Source organism: Talpa europaea, assembly GCF_964194135.1.
Source record: "Talpa europaea genome assembly, chromosome: 1".
In the NCBI taxonomy this organism is placed as follows: Eukaryota; Metazoa; Chordata; class Mammalia; order Eulipotyphla; family Talpidae; genus Talpa; species Talpa europaea.
Genome location: NC_140073.1, coordinates 118,357,150 through 118,369,807, shown reverse-complemented (window position 1 = coordinate 118,369,807; position 12,658 = coordinate 118,357,150). Strand labels below are relative to the sequence as shown.

Genomic DNA, 12,658 nt, shown 5'->3' with positions numbered 1-12,658 from the left:
GCTTGGAGTAAGGCAGTCCTAGATGAGTAGTGCCTGGAGGTGTTTGGCAAATATGGACAAAAATACTCCTTGAGAAAGGTGTCATCATCTAGCTTTCAAATGTTTCCCACAAATAATTTTTCAAAAATATTGGCATCTAGCTGGACAGTGGAAGGCCATTAGCTGTCAGTAAAAAGTGAGGTAGGAGGTTTAAAACTTGTAGCAGGCTGTACTGATACTTAAGTCACTCTCACCTGCCACCCTCTGTTCTAGGTGTTCTGAATTTAGAGTCCTCACTGACTTTTTTTTTTTTTTAAGATTTTTTTATTTATGCATGCAAGAACTGTAGTACAATCCAGAGATGTGGGGGGTGAGAGGATTCACCAGAGACAGAGTGGAGAACAGAACAGGAAGAATGACTGAAAAACACTGCTGAGGGGAGCAGCCCCTCACCAACTTTTTAAGTGAGGAGAAGCTGGGTATATAAAATCCCCAAACAGATATGTAATAATCTTATTTTTTCACCTGAAGCCAGCCTTTCTCTAACACTGTCTATAATTTCTGTACCTTTCCTAGATCCTGAGGCATACTTTAAGCTTGGCTTCTACATTGCATTTCCCCTACAGTGCCTTGCCTATCAAATTTCTCACTTGTACTTATTCTTTGCACCAGTTTCCGTCCTCTGAATATTTATTGACAGCTCTCATTTGGTCTTGTTTCTTCTGCTGTTTCCTTTGTTATTGTAGGTTTATGACTTATTTTTAATACTTCTTTCTTGAGTGGTTTTCTGAGTTTGACACACATGTGTATAGTATTCGCTATCTTTTATCAGCATTTCTGCATGGTTTACATATGTGTTTGTACATTTCTATAAGACTTTTGGATGTTTCTCCAGAACTTTGAACATTTAACTTTTTTAATAATATTGCCAACTATCCCTGTGAAGAAATTGTAGCTCTGTCTGCATTAGAATATGATGATGCTTCCAATAGCATTTTAATATTTTTGAAATTAGCGCATTAGAGTGTTTTGATTATTTTTAATATTATTCTGTTACCTCTTATTTTTCTCTTTATTTTTTATATTTAAACTGACGTAAATATGATATGGCTGCACCTTTTTTTTTTATCTTAAAGATAACCTTCATTTTTTAGCTTTTTTTTTAATCTTAGTACCTTGTTGGTTCAAAGAATATATTCGTATACAATTAAATGGTTGTAAATAAACTGTGTTTCAGACATAGTCAGTACTATGCATGTGAACTCATGGTAAAGCTTCTTTCTTTCTTTCTGGAGGAAAAGCAGCCAGTATTCTTTCCTATTAAAATTCATTGGGTATTTCATTTGGAGTAGTGCCAGTTGAGTCAGTTCCACTTCCAGTTCTGGCAAAAGAATTGTATCCTATTTTAAGAATCTATTCTTCTAGGTTTTCAGAGTCTTAGAAGATATTTTCAAATATGATAGGAAATTTATGAATTGCATCGAGTTTCACATTTAAAAAAAAAAACTTTCTTTAGTACTCGATTGTTTCTCCATTTGTCTCAGTTTCTTCTAAGCCATTTGTTTTAATACTTTTAGCCTTCAGTTCATTTGTTACCAATTTTTTTTTTAAAGATTTATTTATTTATTTGTACCAGCACTGGGTACAGTCATAAGTGTGGGTGGGCGAGAGAATTCACCAGAGTCAGAGTGGCGAGCAGAGCAGGCAGACTGACGAAGTACACTGCTGAGGGGAGCAGCGGGTGGCAGAAGAGGTCTGCGTGCCATGTGGGACCCTCGCCCTGTGGCTGGGGATTGAACCGGTGCTGCAGAGGCTGCCGGCAGCCTCACAATCCAGCGCTCAACTGCTGCGCCATCGGGGTGGCCCTGTTACCAATATTAACCAATGACTTTAAATAATCAGAGAGCTCTGCTTCAGATTGCAATTGAAAAAAATATATATATGTAAAAAATTATGCTTCTAAGAGGAGACATCATTAACTTTTTTTTTTAAAAAGTAATGTACAAATAATTTAGGATAACAATTTTTAAAATAATGGTTCTCAGATCAACTTTGCTTTGGAACTTGTTTAAAATGTACACTTTTTGGTCTACCTCAGACCTTGTAAATAAATCAGAGCCTTTGTGCCTGGTCTAGCAATGTGTATTTTACTAGCTTTTTTCGGTCATTCTGATGTACTCTAAAGATTGGAAACCATTTCTTTTTTCTTTTTTTTTTTAAGATTTATTTTATTCATACAAGAGCTGGTGTGCAGGCCAGGGATGCCGGGTGGGAGAAGGGTGAGAAGATTCACCAGAGAGAGTGGGGAGCAGAACAGGCAGATTGACTGAAATACACTGCTGAAGGGAGCAGCGGGCAAGTCAGGAGAGGTCTGCTGAGCCATGTGGGTTAGCTCCCTGTCCCGGGATCAATCTCATGCTGCAGTAGCTGGATAGCTTCATAGTGCAGAAACTTAACCCTAAACTTAACAACTAAACTTGTACCACCAGAGAGGCCCTTGGAAACCATTTTTGTAGGGATTAAGAGCATGGATTTTAAAATCAGACATAACCTGAATTCAAATTCCAAATTCTGCCATTTAATACCTTTGAAACTTGGACAAGTTTTCTAACTTCTTTGAACATTGTTTTCCTCAGTTGTAATATTAAAATATCACCTCCCTCATTTCAACCAGAGTAAATGCAGTTATTTATAAATTACCAGTACAGAAACTTAAAAATGATTAGTTACCTTACCGTTAAATATGTACTATAATTTATTGATTTGAAGACACAATTATCCTATATTAGTAGTTCTGAGAATTTCATGTGACTTACAGTCAGATGATTAGAAAATACTGTTAGTTTAATTGGTAGGTTTTTTTTATGATTGGTAAAGTCATGATGTGTTTAAACTTTAGTGGTGTATGTGATGTTATGTTTAAGGGGTATAGCACTGTAGTTTGAATTTGTGTTGACTGAATCAAGTTTTAGGATAGAGCAGGTGCTGAATTGACCTTAGACATTCTAATAAGTAACTTTAGAACTTTAATTTGGCTAATGTGGTCAGAACTGAACATCTGATTGGGGGAGTGTAAAGAAATTATCTGAAGTAATACCATGTAAACTAAATAATTTACAGTGATACAGGAAAAATGATTTTTATAGGCTATGTATAGATTTTCATTCTCTCCTTAAAGCACTTGTCATCAGGCGTTGGATTGTTTAAGAAAAAAAAATACTATGATACTTTAACAATATGTTTGCTGCATCTTTCCATCCAGGCCTAGAGTTGATATTACCAGAAGAAAACCTCATTATATCTATTTGGAAAGAGCTCTATAAGTGATTATGATTGTGTAGTAAAGGCTGATAACCACCACAGAGAGCAAAAAATAGAAATGCTGATTTGAAAGAATTTTGTAAAGATAAAGAGATAAGAAAATAAATTATAAAGTTGAATTATGGAAGGTAGAAGCAGAGCTTAATGGGAAAGGGAGATGGCATAAGTATTCAGTAATAATACAACAAAAAGTAGAATGTCTCACTTTTCTTCCTCTTATTTTAGCTGAGAATTCCATTTTATTGCTGTCCAGGCTTATCTTTGCCAGAATCAAATTAATTGTATTCAGTTTTGTTAAAATTTTAAACACTTTCTAAAATGTTTTTAAATGTTGCTTTTCTAAGGAAAGCATTATTTAATAACTTGCACTTTTCTTGAATAACTGTCCCTCCCTCCTTTTCCTTATATGTATATCTCCCTTTTCTTTTCTCAATGATACCTGAAATAGAAGTTAGATAATTAACACTTCCATTTTATAATTTGTGCTGGGAAATATTGCTTTAGTATTCTCGTGAAGTGGCACCATATCCCAACGTTATTCTCCTAATTGCATACATCCAGTGATAAGGCCTTGATTGCCTTTGGCAAACTTAATTTTAACAAGTCCGTTTTGTTTTGGTTGGAAATTGTTACTTCTCTGTTCACTTTAGTGTCTATTTTTATTAATGTTGGTCTGTGAGCAATAGATGATCCTTTATTCTACTAATCTTTATCGCATTTTTCTGAGTTCCTCCCTTCTTGAATTTGCAACTGAAGAAAATGACTAATCCTGTATAAATGATTTTAAGATGCTTTTATCAAATCAACAACAAAACTGTGCCATGGAGCATCTGGATTTCATGAATGGTGTTTCCTACTTGCCAGAGTGTACCTTCCAATTATGCGCTTATCTCATTAACACAAGGAGGTCTATGCCTGACCTAGGCTCGTTCTTTATTTTATTTATTTATTTATTTTTTAGAAACTTGTGGTGGAGAATGTTGATGTGCTCACACAAATGAGGACCAGCTTTGACAAACCAGACCAGATGGCTGCGCTCTTTAAAAGATTATCATGTGGGTAACTTATAATACTTTTTATAAACACTAAGAAGACTTTAACACTCAGTATTTAGGTTTTACTCAAAATTTGTAGGCACAAATATAAGTAAATCATTAAAAGCACTCTTTCGATTATAAAGAGAACTAGAAAATTTTTGCAATGATCTTTCAGGTATATGGCGTATCTTCTTTTTCCACAATCTTTTTTTTTTTAACCACATTCTTAGTACCAGGCGTCAAATACTTAATGAATATTACCAGTTATTTCATGAAACCTCTAAATCTTAATTAACTTAGACTGAAGAATTAACTTTTGAACCTGTATTCTTTATAAAAATCAACTTTATTGAGCTATAATTTGCATACAGTAAAATGTACATATTTAGGTATAAAGTATGATGGATTTGGCAACTTATATATTAATGTAACCATTACTACAATCAAGATACACAGTTTCAGCACCCCCAGAAAGTTCCCCCTATGTGGTAATTTTCCTCCTCACAGCCCCTATGATCTGATTTCTATCACCCAGACCACCCCTGATCTGGTTTCTGTTACTATAGATTAAACTTGTCTGTTCTGTAGCTTCATGTAATCACACATTATATATTCTTTGGTGTCTCATTTTATGAGTATGTTTTTGAGATTCATCTGTGTTAAGTGAATTAGTAAGTTGTTCTTTTTATTGCTAACATATCATACATGAAAATCTAAGCTTGCAACTTAAATTTTTTTCATGTGTTCTTGACATTGATTTTTTTGTGAGAGGTAAATAGTGAAATACCAGTAGCTCTTAAATATTTATTAAAGTATTCTTAGCCAGAGGAAATTCTGAAGAAAATTAAAGTCACTTTCCCTTTGATATATTTCTTTAAAGTATCTTGTAGCTATATCAAATTCTGTAATAATAAAATGACTTATTCACTTTCATGCAACTGAAAAAAATACAAACTTATTTAATGAACATTAGTGTAAAATAACAGTAAAGATTGTCATGTGGAACAGATTAGTGGTTGCCAGAACTATAAAGAGAGAGCAACAAGCAAGTTTTCGGGGTGCTGACTATATGATGATGGTGGTATAATTGTCAAAGATTTTTTTGTAGAGTTATACATCAGGAAGGGCGGGGTGCTAAAGTTTACTGTTTGGTTTATAAAAAGATAAAATTTAAAAAATGATGGAAAAAAGATTGACTTCATGGCACTATAAGGGGGGAGTGTAAATAAATAATAGGAAATTATTTTTTAGATTTCTACCTGATCACTTATTCATTGTTTTATTATATACTTACCCCTTCCAGTCTTTTCTCTTTTTATAATTTTTCTTTTATGATCTTACTATTTTTAATATTCATTTGACCACCCAATTAGTCTTAACTCGACTTACCTTCCTACTAATTAACCTTTTGATTATATCATCTGTTAGAAGCAGTTACTCCACTGCAGTGTTCAGTGCCGATTTACTATTGCTTTAACTCTCCTCTTCATGCAATTGTAACAAGACAGAATTTGTTAAAATTTCAAATAGAATTTACAGGTTTGTAGAATAAAATCTGTAATCCTTTTTATAGGTTCTGTTTACATGAATTTTATGCATAATAGTGGTGATTCGGGGTCTCAGGCAGTTTCCTGAGTGTTAGAGATAGATAAAAAAGGTAATATGACTGGTTCTTCCTCATGTAGAATTTTATAACATATTAGTGCTGCACATAACTTTGTTAATACTGCTATCTTAAGTCTCCTAACATTGGCTTATATAGTGCCTGTTTGTATATGTAACGAAAGACAACATGGTAAAGGTTTAAATAAGCGTCACAGAAGGAAAAAGGTCAACAGAATCTTTACAGTCCTACTGCTCAGTTTCTGTATATCTCTCTAGAAATTTGTATGCACATACATGTTTACATATAAATACATATTTTTCTCACATAAATGGGATCATTTTCTTAGTAAATAGCCCATTTAGACTGCTACTTAAGATTTTGGATTTTTGTTACATAGTGGAATGCCTTATATATGGGGAGTAATTCAGTACGTGTTTATTGACTTTATAAAATACGAAGGTATTAACCCTCCACTTCTAATCTTCCTTGAATTTGTTACCTATTTGTAATAATGAATATAATAACAATAATGTTCAGTGTAGTGCTCTCTACCCATACGTAAGTAATTAAATCTATTAATAGTTTTTAATAACTTGGTCTTGACAAAGCTGCTTGTCATCCTAATAGTCATTTTTAATTTCTTGACTATCTAATAGCTTAAGAATTTAGTATCTTCAAGTTCTAGGGCCATCTGAGAATTAACTCATACCCACGTTGATTGGTTTCCTCTTTCTCCCTTAGAGAGGATTATACAGGTGACTACGACTGTTATAGGATTCTGGTGGACCATGCAAACCATTTCAAAAAGAGTTTATTCCATTTGAAGTACACTATAACTTACTTAAATTTAATATCAGCTACCAATATCTTTTCCTTAATTATTTGTTATTGTCATATTGCCATTAATTATGTTTTTCATCATGGGAATTTTATAACTAAGAGTTTTCTTTAAGATTGAAAAAGAATCCAGTTCATACTTTTTTCTTCTCTTCTTTCAAATTTAGCTGTTGACAGTGTCTTGAAGAGGATGACCATAATTGGTGTAATTTTATCCTTCCGATCATTGGCACAAGAAGCACTTAGAGATGTAAGGCATCATTATAAGTACATATCCTGTATCTATACAATGCCTTTCAATTTACCAGAATTTAAAAGTTATTCTTTAAATTTATAGTTGTCATTGATAAAATTAAATTTCCAGTTTTCATAGCTATATGAAATAAACTATATATGTAGAAAACAAACTTATTTAAACTCATTTTTGTTTGGTATTTGCTTGGAAATTGTGCTATTCTTTTAATGTTACTTTTCATTACAGAATTTTCCCTTTTGACTATACTCATTTGGCATTGAAGAGACTTCATTTTTATGTATCTTGGTACCTTAGAGAATCACATGAAAGTAGATAAAGTAAAATAACTTATGAAGACTAGTAGCAATTGAATGGTAATATTTCCTATATTTGAGCTCATCATTTAAAATAATGCTATATTTCTTATTTGTTGTCCTGTCTAGGTGTTGTCCTACCACATTCCTTTTCTCGTGAGTTCAATTGAAGATTTCAAGGATCACATTCCGAGAGAAACTGATATGAAGGTAATTTAACTTCTATTTGAATTTTACAGTTTCCAAAATGAAATCTTTTTTTTTTTTTTAAGATTTATTTATTTATGCATGCAAGAACTATAGTACAATCCAGAGATGTGGAGGGGGTGAGAGGATTCACCCAGAGACAGAGTAGAACAGATTGACCAAAGTGCACTGCTGTGGGGAGCAGTGGGCGAGTCAGGAGAGGTCTGCTGGGCCATGTGGGTCGCTCCCTGGCCAGCTGGGGATCGAACTCGTGCTACAGTGGCTGTGGATTAGCTTCATAGGTTGCATCGTAACCCTTGTGCCACCAGGGAGGCCCTCCCCCAAATGAAATCTTAAATTACATAAGGAATGGGGCCTCCTTGGTGGCCTAGGGGTTAAGTCTCAGCGCTGTCACTTCTACAGCCTGAGTTGCATCCCTGGCCAGGGAGCTAACCCACATATGGTGCAACAGACCTCTCTTGTTTCACCCACTGCTCCTCTTACCAGTGTATTTCAGTAACTCTGCCTATTCTGCACCCTACTCTGTCTCTGGTGGTGAATCCTCAACCCCAGCACCTCCGGCCTACACCCCAGTTCTTCTACACAAAAATAAATAAAATAAAAAATGAACTTAAAAAAATTAAATAAGAAGTAAAATTTAATAAATCCTTAACTGCTCTTACGTTTCTATTTTCTATGCTCAGTTAGCAGGTTTGCCTTTGAAAATGCATCTTTGACAGCTCACCATCAATATGTTATGTCAGTGTTTTGAAAGTCAGTGTTATGACAGTGTTTTGATCACCCATAGCAATGATAAATGGGTTGAAAATTGATTTTTTTCCCTTAAACCAATAAATGGTTTGTATGTGGTCAGAAAAAAAGAGAAGCCACTGAAATGAGCATAATTTTGCTTCAAATCTAAGTTTTAAAAACTAAATTTAATAGGTTTTAAAAAAAATTGATGTTAAAACACCTTACAAAATAATGTTACTTGTAGGCTATATTTTTTAACTATACTGTTTCTCAAGTAATATAAAGTAGGTTGGTAGCCTTATGTGAGTCCATAATTTTTGTTTTGACAATAGAGCTATGATTTAGTCACAATAATGCTTTGCCAGTGGTTACACATCTAATAAGTCACATATTAGGGCTTATCTCTGCTTTCTATCTTAGATTATATCCTATTTCTTATATTTTGAAAAGCATTGACTAAAAACAGTGATATATAAACTCGTTATGACATTCTGACATCTCAGATTGATGCCCTCAAACTTTCTGAGACTTATCTTCTATTGTTTGTTGTATTTCTCCTACTTTCTTCCCCTCTCTTCATATGTATCCTATTAGGTAACCAGATCTTTCTCTGCATTCTCATACGTATTCTCAAATTTATTCTACCCAAAAGTCCTCCCCTTTTCTATTTGTGCCTTTTGAAATCCTGCTTATCTTTTCAGGCTTGACTCAATTGCCATCTACTGAGAAACATCCCCTCGTCTCCAAGTGATTAAGAATTTCTATTTTCTTAGTGTTACCAAAGAACTTTTTAAAAATTCATTGCTAAACATATTCTATTTTGTATTATAGTTGTGTTTTCCAGTTAAATTGATACTATATTATAAACATGTTGAAGACCAAGGTCTTTGTTTTCTTTATTTTTGTTTTTCCCACAATGCTTCGCCTAGAATAAACATTTAAGATCAAAGGTTATCCCATAATCATGATTGAAAACTATGTATGAATAGCTGAAAATTATTTATTAAATGAGAACACTAGAAAAAAGTTAAGAAAACATTAAAAACACATCAATCCTTGAGAAGACACTGATATGCACATTATTATTATCAGAGCAACCATCCAGTTCTCTTATCATCTAATATAGTTACATTGAGTGGTCAGCTGACTTTCAACAGAACTTAATCTATCTTTTAAAAACAAGCATATGTTCTTAATAACTATATTAAACTATACTTCACCTATCATTAAATTTACTCATTCACAGTATCAATTGCATCGATTTTAATATTGTCACAGAGTTGTGCAACCATCACCACAGTCAATTTTACAACATTTTTATCACCCCAAAAGAACCCTGCACCCCCTAATAGTCACTCCCTATGTTTCCCAGTTCCCAGCCTTAGGCAGCCACTAATATACTTTCTGGCTCTGTAGGCTTGCCTATTCATGACACTTCATATAAATCATACGATATGTAATCTTTCTCACTAGTTTCTTTCACTTTAACATGCTTTCAATATTTAATTATGTTGCTGCATGTACAGTCATATGTTGCTTAATGGTTTTTCTGTTAACAGTTGACTACATACAACAAAGTCAGTCTCATAGGTTATATCATGTAGTGGAAGTATGTAGTAGCTATACTATCCAGGTTTGAGTAATTACCTCTTTAATATTTGCACAAGGAAGAAGTTGTTTAACGATGCATTTTTCAGAAGTAGTCCTATCATTAAGTGGCACATGACTATATCAGAACTTCACTTTTTTTATTGCCAAATAATATTGCATTGTATGCTTGTACCACATTTATCCACTTATAAGTTCATAGATATTTGAAGTGTTTTTCCTTCAGTTTTAGCTATTATAAATAATACTACCGTGAATACCCATGTAAAATTTCTGTGTGGACATTTCCTTTCATTTCCTTGGTTATATATTCAGGAGTGGAATTGCTGAGTCGTATGGAAGCTTTATTTTGTATTTTTTATAGTACTTTATAGTTTTCACTTTTACATTTAAGCCTGTGATCCATTTTTGAGTTAATTTTTGTATGTAGAATAAGTAGTGGATCACAAATGTTTATCTAGAACCTAAGCCATGTCAGTTTTCGTTTGTTTTAAGGTATACACCTGGACTTCATATTTTACACTGAGTTTTTTTGTATTATCAAAGGTAAACAGTTATATAGATGGTTTTGAACTGAATTATTGAGTAGTCAGAATATCTTAAATATGTAGATCCATCTTATAACAAGAAATTAATTATTAGAAATTCTTTTATTAGTACTCCTTAAAAATCTTATTGTAATTAGTAATTTGCCATATTTATGGATATGATTAGACATTGAACCACTATAAATTTTCATTTAAAAAGTATGGATGGAAACATTAATTCTGATTTATTTTTGTTCATCTGTTTTCACATGACATTTTAAATCATGCCTCTAAGAGAAATATAATAACTTTTGAATGATTCTGTTGGAATTTGCCAGAGAAAGCATACAGGTTTTGTTTGGCCTAACAGTTGGAAATTATAGCTAGCAGCACATCACAGAGTGATCATTACTTTTCAATGTAGGTTAATTGTGCTGTGTAGTTCCTGCTTCAGCTGTTTCTGAAATTCTCTAGTGTGCTTATAGACAAATGCTAATTTAAAGATTTATTTATTTAAGCATACAAGAACTGGGGTGTAAGCCAGAGGTGTGGGAGGTGAGAGTGTTCACCAGAGAGAGTGGTGAGCAGAAGAGGCAGATTGACTGAAATACACTGCTGAGGGAAGCAGTGGGCGAGACAGGAGAAGTCTGCGCACCATGTGGATTGCTCCCTGGCCAGCCACAGATTGAATTCATGCTATAGTGGCTGGTGATAGCTTAATAGCGCTGTCTTTAACCTCTGTGCCACCAGGGAGGCCTGACAAACACTTAATTCAAGCAGTATCTCTTTTCTTACTAAAATGAGATTTTTCATATATTTTTTAGAGTATTTCTAATCTTTAACTTTTTTTTTTTTTAATTAGGTTGCAATGAATGTGTATGAGTTATCATCAGCTGCTGGATTACCCTGTGAGATTGATCCTGCCTTGGTGGTAGCTCTGTCCTCACAAAAATCAGGTAAAATGCATTCATAAATATGTGGTAAACTTAGTGAAAATTCCAAGGGCAACACATATACTAGGTGTGATGTTATCTACTTATTCAAATGCCTGCTTTAGGTCAATCTTTTTTCCCCTGATAGTTTATATTATCAGTGCAGAAGAGACACAGATCTCTGTCCCATTAGACAGAGACATTAGAGAGATGATATTTAGCCATAAGACTAGATGAGAATCCTAAGACATCAAATGTGATACAGAAGTGAAGGGGATCAGAATCTGAGCTCTGGGATATTCCTAATTTTAGGAACTCAAGGAGAAGATGAGATAGTACCAAAAAATTAAACTGAAAAGAAAAACCAAGGAGGAATAGGTTACAGGGAAATGGAAAGGGAATGATCAATTATGTGGAATAAATGGTTGATGCTGGCAAGAACAGTGTCAGTGGATTTTTAGGGGCAAAAGGTTAATTTGAAAGGGCTTAAGAGAGTATCCTATAAGGAATTGGAGATAAGTATAAAACAACTCAAAGAGTTTTACTATAAAGGGGATCAAAAAATAAAATGATAGTAGCTGGAAGCAACAGTAAAATCAAGAGAACTGCATTTGAATGCTTAGGGAGATGATCCAGTAGATAGCAAAGTTAATATCTGAAAGAGGATGTCCTGTTTTAATTGGACTAGAGCTACTTACCACAAAGAATCTGTGCATTACTATATAATATTAAACAGTTGAAAACTTTTTGTCAACTCTTTGAAATATAGTACCCAAAATGCTCTGAATAGTTACAGGTTTGTCTGCAAAGTAAATATTTCATCTATTTCTGGCATTAATATGCCCTCCCTTGCCATCGTGCATGTACTATCATGTTTGAGTTTATCAGTTTTTTTACTTACTGCGTTTTGTTTCCTCATATGGTGTATTAATTATAGTCCCATGCTATAGCTAGCTATATTTTTTATAATCAACCAAAATTTTAAACATCTTCTGGCTTTTTTTATGTTCAATTCTTAGTTATATGTGGTGACAAATAGGATAACTAGAAGTACCCAGATACCAGGTAATTGCAAAGATAACCCACAATTTGATTATACATTACAATTAAATATTTCATAAAGGATCATGTCCTAAAAACTTTAGAGTGATATTATTTTTATTTATGACTGGTTCCTTCTGTCTTCTAAAATGGAGAGGTTGTAAATTCAGTTTACTTACCACATTTGTATCTTTTCAATAGTAAATGTCATTCACATTCATATTATTTTAGAAAAAAATAAGGATTTTTTGGATGATTTTACAGAGTAATTTATGAGGTAAT

At 33.4% G+C, this 12,658-nt stretch overlaps 1 protein-coding gene across 4 annotated transcripts in view; it reads left to right on the top strand.

The window, feature by feature from the left end:
• The window catches only part of NCKAP1 (NCK associated protein 1), a gene marked incomplete at both ends in the record, with an annotated part of 78,604 nt that overhangs the window by 62,495 nt on the left and 3,451 nt on the right, over positions 1-12,658 (top strand). For all 4 annotated transcript variants that reach the window (XM_084252859.1, XM_084252858.1, XM_084252857.1 and 1 more), the window contains 4 exons: positions 4,262-4,355; positions 6,948-7,030; positions 7,459-7,539; positions 11,266-11,359. In XM_084252859.1, the coding sequence (XP_084108985.1) occupies positions 4,262-4,355; positions 6,948-7,030; positions 7,459-7,539; positions 11,266-11,359 (352 nt within the window). The remainder of the gene's footprint in view (positions 1-4,261; positions 4,356-6,947; positions 7,031-7,458; positions 7,540-11,265; positions 11,360-12,658) is intronic.